The 17,515-nt window shown below is 40.1% G+C and overlaps 1 protein-coding gene across 5 annotated transcripts in view; it reads right to left on the reverse strand.

Moving 5' to 3' along the window:
• The window catches only part of scn8aa (sodium channel, voltage gated, type VIII, alpha subunit a), a 50,571-nt gene that overhangs the window by 32,411 nt on the left and 645 nt on the right, over nucleotides 1-17,515 (reverse strand). For 3 of the 5 annotated variants that reach the window (XM_023267794.3, XM_023267795.3, XM_055013097.1), the window contains exons 2-8: nucleotides 14,205-14,538; nucleotides 9,180-9,298; nucleotides 6,301-6,390; nucleotides 4,404-4,532; nucleotides 3,532-3,623; nucleotides 353-574; nucleotides 11-74 (exon numbers count right to left, since the gene is read on the reverse strand). In XM_023267794.3, the coding sequence (XP_023123562.1) occupies nucleotides 11-74; nucleotides 353-574; nucleotides 3,532-3,623; nucleotides 4,404-4,532; nucleotides 6,301-6,390; nucleotides 9,180-9,298; nucleotides 14,205-14,483 (995 nt within the window). In that variant the 5' untranslated portion in view covers nucleotides 14,484-14,538. Of the gene's footprint in view, nucleotides 1-10; nucleotides 75-352; nucleotides 575-3,531; nucleotides 3,624-3,829; nucleotides 3,922-4,403; nucleotides 4,533-6,300; nucleotides 6,391-9,179; nucleotides 9,299-14,204; nucleotides 14,539-17,515 lie in introns of all 5 variants that reach the window. The other 2 variants (XM_055013096.1, XM_055013098.1) reach the window with 1 other exon arrangement.

Raw genomic sequence — 17,515 nt, forward strand, 5'->3', positions numbered from 1 at the left:
GACAACTCACCCAGAGTCGGAGCTGTTCCCACAGAGCAGAGCGTCCAACTGGCCGGGCAGGAAGTAGAAATTGGCTGCAGAAAAAAAAAAAAAAACCCACAAGAGCCATAATCAGTGATTTCTTTCGTATTCTGTCGCAGCTACACTTGTTTTGCAACACTCTGCAAATCCCTTCACACAAATTTCTGACTTCAGTTTGCTCACACATTTTCAATTCAGATCATTTCAAACCATTTCCTTTTGTCTAGCCGGTGCCAAAGTGACATACTGTTTTCTCCTTCCAGCATATGGCCTGACTCATACTCCTGCATCGCTGCCAGGTCACGGCTGGCGACGACTCGTCTCCACTTACTGTCGTTCATGATGTACTCGTCCCAGTCGAAGCCCTTGCTGCCGTTGGTCAGGTAACTCTCGGTGGTGTTGATTGGCCAGATGACACACTTGTGGCGCAGGTTGCCCATGAAGAGCTGGAGACCGATGAGGGCGAAGACGCTCAGGCAGAAGACGGTGAGGATCATCACGTCCGAGAGCTTCTTGACAGACTGGATCAGGGCACCCACAATGGTCTTCAGGCCTGGAGGCGGCCGCACACACACGAACACAAAGCGCACAGGTGATGCTGGAGCTGCTGACGCCCAGGTTTCAATCTATGGTGTCTCTACTTTTATTACTTTTTATTCTATCACTGAGAAAAATCTAGTAATTTAGGTCCAAATCTGGGTTTAGCAACAATGAACTGCTTTAATATTGAATTTGATTGAATGTTTTTTCTTTAAATTTGTGGATTAGCAAAGAAATGACACAACTAAATGTTAATTTCTTATATTGCAAAGACTTTAACATCCAAGCAAAATGAGAATTTATGTGAGAATAATTTGAACTTTTAAAAATTTGCAAATTTTAGATATGGGTAGTAATACATTTTGCACAAAACTGACAGGTTACATACAAAACATCTCTAGAAACAACAAACAAGAAATATTTAGGAGCCTTCCCACTCTGTTTGAGATTCATCCAGACTTAAAAAATATTGTGACAGGAATCAAATCAAAATAACTGGCTCCTTTACAGGAGAGAATCTGGACTGTGCTGCCAATGGTGGATGAAGCGCATAAATAAAAGAGGGGGAAGGCTGCAGAAAAGTGAGAGGAAATCCATAAGAAAGAGCACAGCAGCACAACGAGGGGCCATGAGAAAGACAGAGGCACAGGCAGGGGGCTGGAAACCACATGCAGGTCATTTAAACTCCAAGGCTGAACAGAAGCAATTCAATGCCAGTGCCAGCGAGGGCACTTTCTTGAACTGTCTTGTATAAAGGTGTCATTAGGAAAAGCTCTGACTCCCCATACCGCGACCCTGCAGTCTGTCTCATCCACACTTTCACTAAAGACAAAAGCGCTTTACCTTCCCAACAGGCATCCTCTGGCAGTGTTCACATGGGTCCACGAGGAAACATGGAAGCAGGATGACCCAAACTCCCTTTTCTGTTCGGCCTCTACAGGTACAGTGGGCCTTCCCAGCTGTACGTATAATATCTTCTCAGAATATACGCTCTAAATTTAGGCTTATGCATTCAAATAATCTTATCTTACCTTTAGTTAAACTAAGAAAATGAAATTAAGAGAGTATCACTTGGAAAAGGGTACGATATTAAAATAGACCCAGAAATGATGTCCTTCATATTACATGAAATATCATTAGCTGGTCTAGCTATACAAGCTACATTTTCATTACAAATAGCTGGAATTATTACAAATAGCTCATTATTTTGGGAAATATGTTAATTAATTTTGCGTTGGAGCTCTGGATGAGAAGATCAATACCTCCTGTCTGCTAAATACATGGCTGAAGCTAGCAGATAGTTAGCGTAGCTTAGCACAGAGACTGGAAATAAGGGAAACAGTTAGCCTGGCTCTGTCTGAAATTAACACAGTTTCTCTGTGGTAAGGTCAGAGTTTGGCACAAAGTCCCTCCTAATTGTGATTTTTCGCAGTCTGTGCAAAAATATGTTTTATTGTAAAATTGTTGCACAAGCAGTTTCCAAGGGTTTTTTGTCTTCTTTTTAGCTCGTCTCATTTTAACTCACTCATTTTTAATATTTCTAACTGCAAAATGAAGTTCTGTGGAAGCAGTGCAATCATGGCTCAAAATAGAAAGATTTCAAAAAATGTATTTTGCGCAGTAAGATAAAGTTATAATGCTGAAAATTACATTAAAAAATAACTGAATTTATATGACAATTTAATTTACAAAAACTCACCCAACAGTTATCAACACTGGAGGGAAAAAAAGCACGGGTTACATATGCTGTAGAGATTTAACTATGCACCTTTTTACAACCTGTGCAAACTGCATTTTTTACAGTTTTATCATCTTTCAGCCAGAGAACAAGCAAGCACATTTCCCAAAAAGTCAAACTTTTGCTCTAAATACGCTTTAAATCTGAATATGATCTGTTTATCGTTGCACTGGACATGGACTTTCTTTTTCAGATTTCGCAATGATAATGTGGTTTTTTCAAGATAACAATCCACAGCAGATCTTTTGAGTGAATGCAACATCTGTTCAACATTTTCTACCAGCAGATGAACAGATGTGCGGTCGGAGTCACTCAAAAAGGTCAGTAGGTCATTCAACCATCCCATCTGCATCCCCAACCTCTATAGTGTGAACACACTGTTGCTTTTTCTGTGTGATATATATCATTCAAGTAGGTCGGAGAAGAAAAAAAAAAACAGAGAAAAGAAAAATCAATAATCAAACTAAAAAACAAAAAGAGGGCAAATCAAACTTTCAATGCCATTTGTCAGCCAAGCTCTTGGTAGGCTAATATTATAAAAGCAAGTGACCGAAAAGCATCATGCAGCATAAGAGATATGTTCACAAACTAGGCTTGGCAGTCTTCATGCATAAATAATAGGAGTATTCTGTGGGATCTCTCTAAGAGCTATGCCATTTCTTATATCATATAACATATACCAGGTCTTTTTTTTCCCAATTCAATCACTGGTTACACATGTGCAATAAAAACACATTCCTTTTTTTTTAGTGGAATAACTTCAAAGTTTGATGGAAAATTTGAGAAGCTATGATCTTATTTTTTATCTAAACATTAAGTATAATCACATGGTTTTGGCCTTCAAATGAGATCATTCTAGCGGCAAATTTTCTTTGCAATTAAAAGGGGCTTTTTGCTTATTTTGGAAGCTACAGAAGATGGTGAGTTAAAGCTATTTCTTAAGAGAAACACAGCTGCCTTGGGAACAAGAAGCCTCATAATGCAGAGAGCTACTGGGGCAGAAGAGAGTGCAGACACTTTGGAGGGCCCTAGAGGAGACTGCAAAGCCTATCAAAAATGTATTAGTACCATTTTTGATAATTTTGGAGGAAAAATAAATCAAAAAATGGTTGTCTCCAATTTTTTTTGTTGTTGTTGTTGTTGCTTAAATCATAAAGATCGTAATCATAAGAATAGTGAGTAAGAAAAGAAAGGGTGAGAGGATCAGCCTTAGTGTTTAAACTGAGTCTCACCTGGAATGACAGAGATAGTTTTCAATGCTCGGAGAACTCTGAATGTTCTCAGCGCAGATACATTGCCCAGGTCCACAAACTCTGTTATATATCTGAAATAGGGGAAGGATCACACACAGAACAAACACGATGACAAAAACCACACACGCCAAGAGCACGACACCACCGAACCAGGAGGAAAACGACGCCACTCACAGAGCCTGTCCACTGAGGAGAAGGGTGGAAGGTAAAAGGAAAGAAAGACACACACACCTAACACCGACCCCGCCCCACCGCCCACCGCCCCATCCTGTCTTACCTGGAATTACAGAAATAGTTTTCAATGCCCTCAACACCCTGAACGTGCGCAGAGCTGAGACATTGCCTAGGTTTACAAACTCTGTTATATACCTGCAGGATCAAAACCACAGTTACAACAGCTCGGTTATTCACATGCAGATATACAAATGCACACACAGATGGGCCTGTGTGACAATGAAACAGTGAAATGTCGGCTTTTTTACGTGATGCGTTTGCTCATATGGAGGCGCTATGAACTACCACAGGGGGCCTCTGGGCGGTTTGAGAGAGAAAAAGGTGAATGAGAAGGAGAGTTAGAAGATAAATCAGATGAATGGGGACTGAGGTGTTGCCGGGGAGGCCGCAGAGTGTCGGATGGAGATCTTCAAATCCCAAAAGACCAGAGGAGTCTCAGATCAATGGAGGAAAACACGGAAGATGGGTTATCAGACAGACAGAAAGAAAGAGCAAAAAAAAGAGTAAGAAAGACAGAAAGACAATCGCTAAAAACCTCGATTTCTTTCCCCACCCTCTGCGACAAAAAAATCTGATCTCATTTCTTCATCCACTGACAGTTTAAGAGCAATACTTACGCCATCGAAATGACCATGAAATCCAGCCAGTTCCATGGATCTCTGAGGAATGTAAACCCGTCTATACAGAATCCTCGTGCAGTGATTTTTACAAGAGACTCAAATGTATAAATTCCTGTGAATGTGTACCTGAAAGACAAAAGGCGTTGACAGAATCAGTTCACGGATCAAAGCTGCGCCCTCATTAGCTGATAAAACATCCAGGAAATGCCAGAGTTAGTGTAGGGCACCAGATAAATTTAGAAGAAGAAAAAACAGATAAAACCGTGAAAAACTGTTTTAAATATGCAAACACGTCATTTACAGATACTGCCAGCAGTCATTACACCATTCCATTTGAGTGACATGTAAGTACATCATTTTACAACACAAAGCGCTAACGGCTAACAGCAGGCACAGCAGTGTCTCGATATCAGTATAAATGCATTTTATTCTTACAGTCATGCTAACAGGCTGCTAATGTTAACATTAACCATGATAATCATGTAGCGCCTCAGCATGTTCACATTTGCTGATTTGCACAGCCGATGATTGATATCAAAGGTGTTTATTTATGAGCAAAAGTATGATAAAAATTTTAATTCTGATTAAATAATCGGCCTTAAAGAGAAGTCAGGGGATTTACAAAAATGACTTTGACATGAACGTCCACCCAGCAGCGCCTGGGAGATTTAAAATGGGACCAAAGTGTCGGACCGATCAATCAGTCCGCTAATTCATTTACTGACTGAATGACATTAGTCACCACCATGAATAACATGACAGGCTGTGTAGAAACACTTTGCACTATTCTGAACAAATTTACGGAGTCTTTAAAGACCAACTGGATGAAATTAGATTTTGTATGACGCACAATATAAAAAAAAACTTTTGTTTTCAGTTGCACCTCTTTTTTCTAATAAGATAACATCTAGATTTATTTTAGATGAGTACTGCAAGATATATGAGAGAGAGACAATTGCTGTAGGAAAAATGTTCGCTTCTCGACATCGCAGAATTCCCTAACATGTAGAAAAATAGATATTGTACAGGGTTATAAAAGCACAAAACATTTATAATTCACAGAATGTGTCGATACTGTACCAAGAGAAGTACGACAGATTTTTTTAAAATCAAACAATCTGTTTGTGATCTAGAATTAAGCGTTTAGTTTCTTTTCAACACCTTGTAATTTCAGAGATTATATATTTATATTATTACCTCAGTATCATTGCCAGAATTACATTCTAATTTTCTATCCAAAATTTGTCCTTTAACTTATTATTTAACTTATATATTTAACTTATTTCAGTAATGTATTATGCCTAAAGCTTATTGTTTTTCTTCTAGAAATTGCAATTACTCATGTTGTTATTTAGTTTTTTCTGAGCAATATCTAATATAAGAATTTTTAAAAATTTAAAGGTAAGTTCTATCCTAACTTATGTTATTTTATTTAACTATGAATACAAAGAATATACTAGCTTGTGTTTTTTATTGGGAAATAGTTATAATTTTAATATATTATTATATATAATTTTAATAAATATATATTTTTTATACTTTTTTCATTTTATTTAATTTTATTTATTTATTTAAATTTGAGTTTTTGGAAACCTCTGCAAAACAGCTATTTTAAGTGATTTTTTTCAAAAATTGACAAAAATAGTGATAGATTCACTGAACTACTTCTGGTTTTCCATATTTTTTTTATGAATCCAACAAAGGCTACATTTCTAAATAAAATGACTAAAGTATGACTACAACATTAGGTAAATATCATTTAAGTATCCCTGCTTTTACTGGCTATACATAACTGACATTTACAAAATCTCACTTAAATGTAATGGCAGCAGAGATCCACAAACTGTCAGCATGCATTTATAATATTGAGTGAATATATTAAAAGTATACTTACTCTACTTGTTTTGACCACTCGGGAGGATCACTAAAGGTCATGAATATACAGTTGGTCAAAATAGTACACATAATGATCATGCTGAAAAGAGTGAAGAGCAGGTTAAGGAAAATATGGACTGTAGAGAAAATCACAAACATCATCAAAGCTCAATGAAACTGTGAAAGACAACAAAAAAAAGGACATAAATCTAGAAAACCTACAGTAATGTGATTTCTGCAGTCAGTCTGAACAGCACGTAAAGGGTTAATGTCATAAAACCTCCTCCAAGCACTTAACAGAAGCTGGTTATGTGTGCCTTCCACCACAAAGGCCATTATTTGAGCCATGAAATATTTAAATATTATATATATTTAGTGGAAATACAACGGCACCAAAACTACAGAATGTTTTAAAGCTTTCAGTAGAGGAAAGGAAATAAGAAAAACATCAGAATGAGCTTCAAAGGCAGCCGGAGGTCAGTAATAACTGTGGGTTGTGGCTTTGAGGGAGGAAATAAGGTCAAAAAATAAATAAAAGGGTTTAGTTTTACTTTTTGACAAACGGTATTTCTGTACCAGCATTAGGAAACAGTCAGAGAGAGGAATAAAGCCTAAACAGTGCAAAAATGTACATTTATTATGGTGGAAGGTGGGGAAGGCAAATATGCAGCAAAAATAAATGCTGAATTGCTGCATATTCACCACATTACAACTTTTTTTTATAGTGCCTCTACATAGTGAAGATATTTTACCGTTTAGATTTTTATTTGTTTTCACACTCTGTGTAAACACTTCCTGCAGTTCAACCTAACAGTCCTTGTATTTTTGTCAAATGATTGTTGGTTGTCAGAGAGGATCACAATTTTTTAGAGTTTTATTTTTGGCAAATTTGGCAGGATTTTTGATGAAATATCAGAATTTGTGCTTAGATTTGAACAGCGACTTACAGATGAGTAGTTCAAGAAACGTCGGGAAGTTGAGAATCCAATGATTATTTCTGTTTTTACAGTTTCTGGCTCAGAAAAATGGTTTCATTTTGGACTATGTGCTGTTATAAACCCACTGGGGGTGTTGGAGGGTTAAAGTGGAAGAGCTGGAACCAGCAGCAGCCAATTATACAAGCTTGTAGCGAACAGACTTGAGCACAAACAGCTTTGGGAAGTCCTGAGAGATCACTTGTCGAAAGCTAAACTTGTTACACAGAACAGAAGACTCTGTTAAACTATTTCAGGTTGGCTTTCCTTCCGTTTATATGACTAACTGTTATATATGAATACGTGGCTGTTTCCTGGAAGCAAACCTGATAAAAATAAATTACAAGCAGTAAAGATTTGTTTGTTATTTTTTGACATCACACCCAAATCTGAAGTCCGCCTGTTGGTGCATTCTGGGTAATGTAGGCACCAGGTCTGATGAGGAACGAGGATGCCAGAACAAAACATAAACTCTCTGCTGCACCTTTTTTAAGCTGCTGATTATAAGTCTGACGTTGTTACATCGAGTTGTGTCTGTAAATCGAGCCTCTCTTGGGTTTGTCGATGAAACATGTGACTGTTCTAAGTGGACGTCTGGCAGATCGGTTCCTGCAACAATCGGGGATCAGTTTCACTCCTATTTTCACCGCATTGTCAATCAATCGGCAGATTTGACCGACACTGTGGAAATCTTTGACATCTCTCTGAATCACGAGTGTCAAACATGCGGCCCGCGGGCCAAAACCGGCCTGCCAGAGGGTCCAATCCAGGCCCATAGGACGACTTTGTAAAGTGTAAAAATTACAGAGATGACATTAACTGCAAATTGTAAATTGTAAATTTGCAAAACTATGTATTTAAAATAATTTCTAGACCTTGATAGGTTGTTTTGATCATAAAGTAAAATACTAGATTGCTCACTGTTTTTTGTGTCTCATTTTTGTAATATTTTGTCTTGTTTTTATTGGGGGGTTTTGTCTTTTTTGGTCTGACTTTTGCCATTTGTTTCGTGTTGTGGTCATTTTGTTTCTTGTTTTTGTCATTTTGTGTTTTCTTTTTGTCTCGCTTATATTGTTTATTTTTGGTCGTTTCGTTCCTTTTTTTGTCATTTTTTATCTTGTTTGTGCCCATTTTTGTCGATTTGTAATTTTATAAATTTTTTTGCCTCTTTTTTGTTTTGTTTCATGTCGTTTGTCTCTTTTTTGTCATTTTGTGTCTCGTTTTTGTTATGTTTTGTCTTGTTTTTGTTGTTTTTTGTCTTTTTTCTGTTGTTTTGATCATAAAGTAAAATACTATATCAGTCAGTTCCAGATGACTGAATGTTTTGTTCCTTGGTAGATACTCTGTGATCTGGAAGTTGTAATGTGTAAATGATAAACTGATGCATAATGTTGCTGAAACTGAACTTCTTTTTCTTAAGAAACTTCAGGTTGTCCAAAATGTTTTGCAAAAAGATAGTTCCATAAATGTGAACATTTTCAGAATGTACTTTTTTGCACTAAAACAGAAGGAAAATTTGGAGTTGTGGTAGGTTGTAGGTTATGACGCTCTGATTTTACTGGTCACTTGAGATGAAATTGGGCTGAATGTGGCCCCTGAACTAAGATTACTTTGACGCTCCTCCTCTAAATGAAGATGCTGAGATGAACGGCACAGATAAAGGGCTTACTGAGGAGGTCTAGCTTGGCTAACTGTTAAGAATGACTCATCATTTGAGCTAGCCTTTCCCCTTCAGTGATAAAATGGCTACTGCGTGGCGTCCTGTAAGCTCTCCTCTGCAAAGAAGTCTTCTGAGTGAACCGATCCTCTCATGAAGCATCAGGAAACATCAATAGCAGAAAGACAGAACATATCATCATGAATAATACACAATGAACAGGAAACACTTTTGTAGCTGCTGTTAAGACGGCGTTTGAAAGGATATGAATGTATCAAAATTTTAATAGCTATTCGCCTAGCCAGATTAAAAGGACTTATGAAGTACAAGGCAGGTGTGGCACTAAAACGGAAGATTGTCTTCCCTTTATTTAGCACTATAAATGTCTGTGGAGACAAGAAACAGAGAGAGAGAGATTATTAATATGTGAGTATTCAGAAAGAAAACAAGCACAACAGTATTGATTATTAAAGCCAAATGTGATGTAAAACCAATAAGTCATCTCTGCATATACATGTTTAGACAGTATTTAAGTTATGTGCATTTGCTTATAAAGTAGCATCATTCAAAGCAGTGAAAACAAGTAAAAGGAGGTTTCTAATGTTTGTTTGTTTGTCCCGGTCTCTCAGCGCCATCCAGCCCACAGCGGCATTTTCAAGAGAAACCAAACGAGCAAAAAACCAGGAGGAGCTGCAAAGCCACTTTCTGTGGATAACCTCATAATTGTTTAAATAAAACATGGCGATTTGCATGAAACTTTAATGGAACTGTGCATTTGCACAAGTGATATGGACCCTTGTGCTTTTAACAAGGCCTCCGGCACTACATTAAGCCCTGCAGAGCCACCGACAGCGGAGTCAGGAGGAGGAGGAGGAGGAGGAGGAGGAGGAAGGACGGGTGAGAAAAAGCACAGTAAGAGGCCTTATGGTGGCGTCACATGACTGGATGCAAAACTACCAATAGAAACGAGGAGAACGTGTGAGATGCTGGCAACAAAAAAAACCCGTTTCTGTGCAGAGGATAGTTCCTTAATATTAATTAAATCAAAAGACAAGTCAGATCAAGTCAGTGCAGTTAAACCTGATGAGATAATCTCACTCTCTTTTTACTATTACAGGTCAGAGCAGCAGCATCTCACACTGGCTGTAAACATTCATTACACACTATGGACAGACATAATGACACACTTGGGACTGTCCCAGTTGCCAGTAGCATGACATTTCTATCAAACACAGCACATATGCATGACTGACACAGAAAACTAACACACATCCAGCATCATGAGCACACAAACCGGCATGCAATGAGCACAAGAATGAGTAACCAATATTGTCATACACACACACACACACACACACACACACACACACACACACACACACACACACACACACACACACACACACACACACACACACACACACACACACCCACACACACACACACACACACACACACACACACACACAGGGCTGCTGCTGCTATATATGTAGGGAGTCTTTTTTTGTAACGCATGACTAAACTGCTGCAAAGCTACTGAAAATTTCATAATCCAGAGCCGAGCGAAGAAGAGGAGAGAGCAGAGCGGAGCAGGGGGAAGACGGAAAACAGGGGGGGAGATGGAAGAGCAAAGTGAAGCAGGCAGGCAGAAAGCAACTGTAGCAGCAGCAGGCCGAGGAGAAGCAGGGCGGAGGGAAGACGGAGGATGGGAGGAGGAGGAGGGGGGATGGACGGAAGGCAGAGATTTAGAGGCAGCAGCAGCAGCAGCTGCAGCTGCAGCAGCAGCAGCAGCATCTGCAGCCGTGAGGCCCTCAGCAGCCATTCAGCCAGCACCCTGCTTTCACCCCTCGTGGTAAATGGGCTGCGCTTTATGGCTGCTTTAACCCGAGAGCCTCGCATTCACACATTGACAGAACAATGGGCCCTGCTGGCTGCTAACCTGCTCCCGTCACGCTTTCTGCCACTACGCTGCCATTTTAAATCCGCAAATACGTCCACGAGCAGATGATGTGTGCTGATGTGTTCCTTACGGATCATGTATATTCAAGGTATCTCGCACCATCACGGCCTGTCAGGAGGTCTCATCACTGTAGATATTCATCTTTCATCCAATCAGAGGAGGACACACGAGCAGATGCTGTGTTTGTATTTATTGTGAAATAGCGCCAATTTGCACCTGTACAAACAATTTTTGCCAAATTTCTGTAAATAAAAGGCACCTTTTAGGTACCTTATTGCTATTTGTTGGACCAGCACAATTTACATGCTCTTTTGTACATCCACCCATTTATCCATCTATCTATAGTCTGTAGTCCATCTATCCATAATTTATCTATCCATAGTATGTCTGTCTATCTAACTATAGTCTATCTATCTATCTCTCTATGGTCTATCCATCTATCTATAGTCCATCTATCCATAATCTATCTATCCATAGTGTGTCTATCTATCTATCTATCTATCTATCTATCTATCCATCTATCTATAGTCTATCTATCAATCAATAGTCTATCTATCTGTAGTCTATCATCTATCTATTTATCGTCTATCAATCCATCAATAGTCTATCTCTCTCTATAGTCTATCAATAGTCTATCTATCCATCTATCCATCTATCTATCCATCTGCAGCACCTCAGGATTTTGATTCCTCTCTAAAACATTTCAGAGATCTTGGCTGCAGCAAGAAAGAGAGCAACTGTGCATCATGCATCTGTGCACATGTCGTCCATTTCATCCCTGTCCTCACTTCATCTCTCCCCCTCCCTTATTCTCCCTCTCCCCCCTCTCTCCTTGAAAAACTGTGTTTCACCGGCTTTGAACAGAGAGTTTGACCCGGCCCGGCCCAGATCCGGCCACCATCGAGGCGACGGAGGGAGGAGGGAGGGCTGGATGCTGCGTCATCCCCCATCGTCAGCCCCCCCGTCTCCGCTGTGACACAATCTAAAGGAGCCACGAATTAAGGTTTGTCGTGAAGAAGACGAACAGCCTTCCTTCACACCTCCCTCCCGCCTGCGTATCCACGACCGGCCGCTCGGTGACAGAGACGTACCGAGCGGCGTTCTCCCATCAAGGTCACCACCTGATCTGACGTCACGCCCGCTGGAGCTGCCAGGTCCAAAGCAGCGTCGGCTCCCTTTGGCATTAGAGCCAGACTAGATTGAGGGGCCATAATTAGATTTGCCTGAAGCCCGAGGAGCCGACAGGACTCACACAGAAGCCTGCATCTGTGACATGTGGAAAACAGACAAGTGAGCTGTGTTTAGCTAAAAAATCAACAATCCCACGTATAGCAGGACATGTTTGCCACGTGTCGGCTGAATCGTGTCTCCTCCTTGTGCACTGAACTGGTGCGTTACATAACAGTCAGCGTGCACAGTGTAAAGACAGAGAGGTAAAAGACAGGGACAGATGGAGAGACAGATACCGAGCACCTAAGCTCACACACAATATCTAAAACAGCTAACCAGGATGACTAAACACATTATTAGCAGCTTGTTGTTTTCCCAGGTAGGGTTTGCTGTATTCTGAGGTGGACCGGCAGATAGTTACACAACATATTTGTTAAAAGTACAGCTGAATTTAAATGAATATGTGATTGGAGGAAACCATTTTGAATAAAAATGCCAATTTCGTTACATAATTCTTTGTTAAAAATAGACAACAAACGACGTTACCATAGCACAAGATTTTGGCCTCGCTGCTCAAAACACACCAGCAGTAAACTCACCACACAACATCTTTGCATCTCAATTAAGCAAAGCACGACCATTTTATGATCAATTCTTCTTGCATTTTTCCCTACTTAAGTAATAAAAACATTCAAAACTCTTCTTCAGAATACACCAGTGCTACATTTGTAGCTCTGACTTTCCAAAATGACTGCAAATTTCTGTGTTTTTTGACTTTCCTGAACCCTAATTCCGCTGTTTTTCAGCATCCACAGGGAATGGCTTCTATACGTTCAGTCATTTTATATTCTGAGACTGATTGACACATCAAGCGCATGACACACACATGTGAAATGAACTCAGCCCCCTCCAGTCGTTTGGTTTGACAGGTAGACATGATGGTGATATTCAGAGACTCTCAAGGTCACCTGGTCGTCCTCACGCTGAGCGTCAGACATGACAGAAACCCCAGAGAGACACGTGTCTCCTCCAAGACAACCAGCATCCTCCCAGCCTGCTGCTGCTTTTTCTCTCCTGCCTCAGATTAATTTTTGAACAATTAGGAAAGTCTGTCATGTGGAACAACAGTCTTTCAACAGTAACTGCTTCTGACCTTTTCCCCAAAGCCCTGACAGCACACTGGAGATACGACGACGGGCCACTCAGCGGCTGGAGAGCTCGACTCTCAGCCTCACCAAAGGTCGTCGAGGAGGAAAACATAATTACATTCTGCAACCTAATCATTAAATTAAAACAACTGTAAACACAGCACACCTGGACGTCGGCCATAACAGAACGCATGACGTCTCCGCTCCGTCTGAGATGCTACGACTCATCGTGACATCATGAAACCACTCATCTGATGACCGTGAAACATGAATATGTATGTTTGGGCTCATCGGACATTTCCAGAACATCTTTCTACTGGGCCGAGCAACAAAAATAGGTCACCAAATAATCCACTCGAACGACACGTCTCCTGTTTGATCAGATTTAAATTACAATCATCTGTAGCTTCAAATGTCCTTCTCAAAATACCACAAAATCATCGTCTTCTGTTTAGTTTGACGGGTCATCAGAGTGATTCCCAACTCTCAAAAAGCCTCTGACTTCATAACCAAAACAAAAAAAGAATATAAAGACAAATCAGGTCATGCATAGGAGATATGAGGAGACTGCAATGTTGTATTTTTGGTGGAAATATTCAGAATTGTGGATTTTGGAAGCCTGAGAAAGAGCGACAGACACCAAAAACACTGCCGGGTATCAACAAATAGCACCAGAACATATATCTGACACTAACTTTGACATCTTTAAGCACAATTTTCTACAAAACTCCAAGAAGCCAAATGTTCGAAATTGCTACACGAGCTGCCATACAAGAACTAACTTAACAGAATATAGTCTAAAACTGGCAATATTTGGATTTAAACAAGGAATTATTTCATCAAAAAGCACTTTTCACGCATTTCCCAACACATCTTAGTCTGTATAAATCCCTTAAACTGTTGTGGTTCAATACCCAGCAGTAACCAGAAACATCCTTTGCTTTGTGTGAACATTTTGCATAAAGTTAACACTATCTTTGTGTGTTTGTGTGGATGGAGTCGCCGTAAGCTCACTTTCTGAGTGTTCAGGTAGTATGGGTCCAGGTCCTCCAGTGGTACCGCCACCATTCCTCGAGGGATGTCCCCGTAGATGTAGGGCAGGCTCTTCCCAGCCTCCAGATCGCTGTTGGGTTTGGGCTTGTTCTCGTCATCGTCGTCGCGGTAGCTGCTGTCCTGCTTGGGTGGCTTCTTGTTCTTCTCCTCATTGATGCGCAGCTCAAGGACCGCCAAAGATTCCACAGTAAACTTCTTGAAGCTATCAGGTCCTGGCGGTGCAATAAGGGGTGCAGCCATGTTTTCATCCTGCAGCTACTTGGTCTTTAGGTTTGTACCATCCACGGTAGCAGCTCTGCAGGAGGAGAGAAGAATTAGGAGATGGCTCGATTTATGACAGAAACGGCTGTCTGAATCATTCATTTGTGGCGTAATGCTGAGAAGAAAATACTAGAACCAGGGAGACATCCTGACTGTGATAGTTTCATCTTGTGCAACATATTGTATTTTATTTGCACGGGTATGTTTTTTAACCTTCGTGTCGTAATGCGGGTCAAAAATGTCCCGTTTTAAAGTGCGAAAATGTGGAGAAAAAAAATTATTTTCACAGTGAAACTTCTGATGTCCACATTTTCAACATTTTTCGGAAATCTTTGAACATTTTTTGGTGGAAAAAATAAATGTTAAAAATGTTTCTTAAGAACATTGACAAAAAAAAATCAACCAAAATCCAGCGAAATTTGCTGGATTTTAGTTGATTTTTTTGGTGAATCTTCTTAAAGAAAATATTAGAAGTTTTACTGATATATATGTAATCACTTTAGATATTTTTAGGATTTTTTTGGAAGATTTGTACTCATTTTTGGAAAATATTTACAAGAATTTTCTTGCCAAATTTGGGGGATTTTTTTTTTTTTTTTTAAAATAAAACTTTTAAGGGAAACTTTTAAGGAATTATTGGAGTTTTCTTCCTGAAGGTTTTGCAAATTTTCAGAAATTTGAGGAATTATTTCACAGATTTTTTGGATTTTTTTCAGACAAGGAAACAATATTTTTTGGTGCTCATAAATGAAGACAGCAGGAGGGTTAAATGAAGACATTTTAACATCTAAAGGTTCACACAGGAAGTAAGTTTTATAATAAAAAAGCCAAACCTCTATTTCTCTCATTTAAGGAGACACTGACTTGTTAAATGCACCTTTATAGTGACATAACAGTCCAACGGCAGATCTAACTATCTACTTAAACCTTCCTCAGCATCTGATTAACATCAATTGGAAAGGCAAGTTTAAGATCATACTGAGGGGATGAACATTCGATTTTAAGACACCAAAAATAAGTAAATGTTGTGCTTTCTCATCAGAAATTTCACCCAGTGTGCACACATAAATAACTTTGGTTATTTTATCTTTAGAAAATGAAAAAATATCTTTAATGTTATGCACTAAAACATCAAGTCAAACTCCTTGTGTGTGAAAATCTACTTGGCAATAAAGCTTTTCTGATTCTGATTTGATCATTTCTAAACATTTGCTGCTTTACATTGGAACAAAGGATTCCAAAACAAAAGTCCATACAAGAGCTGAGATTATGATGCTTTGCAAGTATTATTTTTTTGTTTCAGCTAGACTTTTGTATTTGTTAAATGCATTTATTAGCCATGATTCCTTAGACTATGCAAAAATAACACAATTTCCATATCTAAGAGACATTTAAATCAGCTATGCCTCATCTTAAGGTCGAGCAGCGGCAGTAAAAAGACACGACTAAGTCTTTTTACTTTCAGTATTGGACAGAAAGTTCTAGGGCCTGCATTAAAACCCTCTGACAGCGAAGACAACTGACCCATTTTGGGGCTTTGCTCCTTATGATTTTTTGAGTAGCTGACAGAAACCCAGCACACTAAATGGCTGCATGAGTCAGTAAAGCCTTTCTCCAGCACACGTCCAAGTAAAACGGCTCTAATGGTTCCATGACAACTGTTCAGGCTGCAGGACATATCAGGGTCAACGTACTAATGTGAGGCAGTGATGGAGGAAAGAGGGAGGAGCTGAAATGAGAAGAGCCACACCTGAAAAAAAAATGAATGAAATAATGATCATGTCAGTAATCTCTCCCTCCTTTGCATCACATCTCATCCATTATTACGCACGAAGCTTTTGGTTTTGGAGAGGCAGCCTGAACAGGACAATCAGCCACATCTGAATCACTGGACCTGTCACTTCTCTGCTCCCTTCTTGCATAACGGCGTCTAATTAAAAATGTTCGACGTGTAGAGCTCAAATCAGCAGAGCAAAGCCTCCGCTGCTGCTGCTGCTCTGAGGAGGTAAAAAACGCAGAAAAACACGCAGCATTGTGAGCCAAACACGTCTGTTTTAAAATGGACCCCGGAACCTCGCAGCCACGGAGCCTTCTGCTGCTCTGCTGTCCAATTCGGCACCGCACACACACGCACGAATGCGCGCACACGTGAATGCATACATGAAGGTGGAGATGGGGAGGAGGGGGGGAAAATCCTAACCGATCTGTCTGGAAAAAGCGTTTTGCGCTCCAGCGGGCCTCCTCGATGCGCTCTGCTTCTGTCTCTGCTCTCGACGCCTTCAGGCCTCCAGTTTATCCTTCAATTCTCAGACTAGGTCCTCATGGCAACACTCAGTTTGTGTCTCTGCTTACATCTCAGCCTTGGCCGTGCAATCATTCCCACAGAGGGGGGAAAAAACAGCACATTCTGGCACCTTCTCGGTTATTTTTCGCAGACGCAGTTTAGACTTGTTTACTAAAGCTGCTGATTAATTAAGAATCAGGGCCTGTAGGCGCCATTACGTGTCTTTTTTAAAAATATATTTCACCACATAGAAAAGTCCTGCTCGGCTCCAGAGAGGAGCTGGAGGTTAGATTGCGCAGAGAAGTGGCCCCGCTACAACCAAATTGGCCAAAGCAATCTTGCTGCAGTGGGTGGTTTGCATGTTGAAAATGTCACGCTGAGGTAAACGCAACCGTGGATTTGTCAAAGTCACACCGATTCCGCGATGTTCCATCATAAACCAGCGAAATGTGTCATTGGAATGGAGAAAAAACACGGATTGGTTGGATTTTTGGAGCTATTCTGTGCGTTTTTGCGCGTTGTCTTGAAGGATCTGCACCACACCCGTGAAGCCATGTCGACTGCCAAATCAATAAGGGCTCCATCTGAGCACCAGATAGCCGCGAGAACGAGGCTAAAAACAACACACAGTGAGCAATATGAGAAGAAACGCAACAAATAAACAGCATTAAGGAGCTGTCACGTTAAAAAAAAATGACCTGGATGAATGGAAATTTCTTGGCGGTCG

The sequence above is a fragment of the Amphiprion ocellaris genome, chromosome 8 (assembly GCF_022539595.1).
Source record: "Amphiprion ocellaris isolate individual 3 ecotype Okinawa chromosome 8, ASM2253959v1, whole genome shotgun sequence".
NCBI lineage: Eukaryota > Metazoa > Chordata > Actinopteri > Pomacentridae > Amphiprion > Amphiprion ocellaris.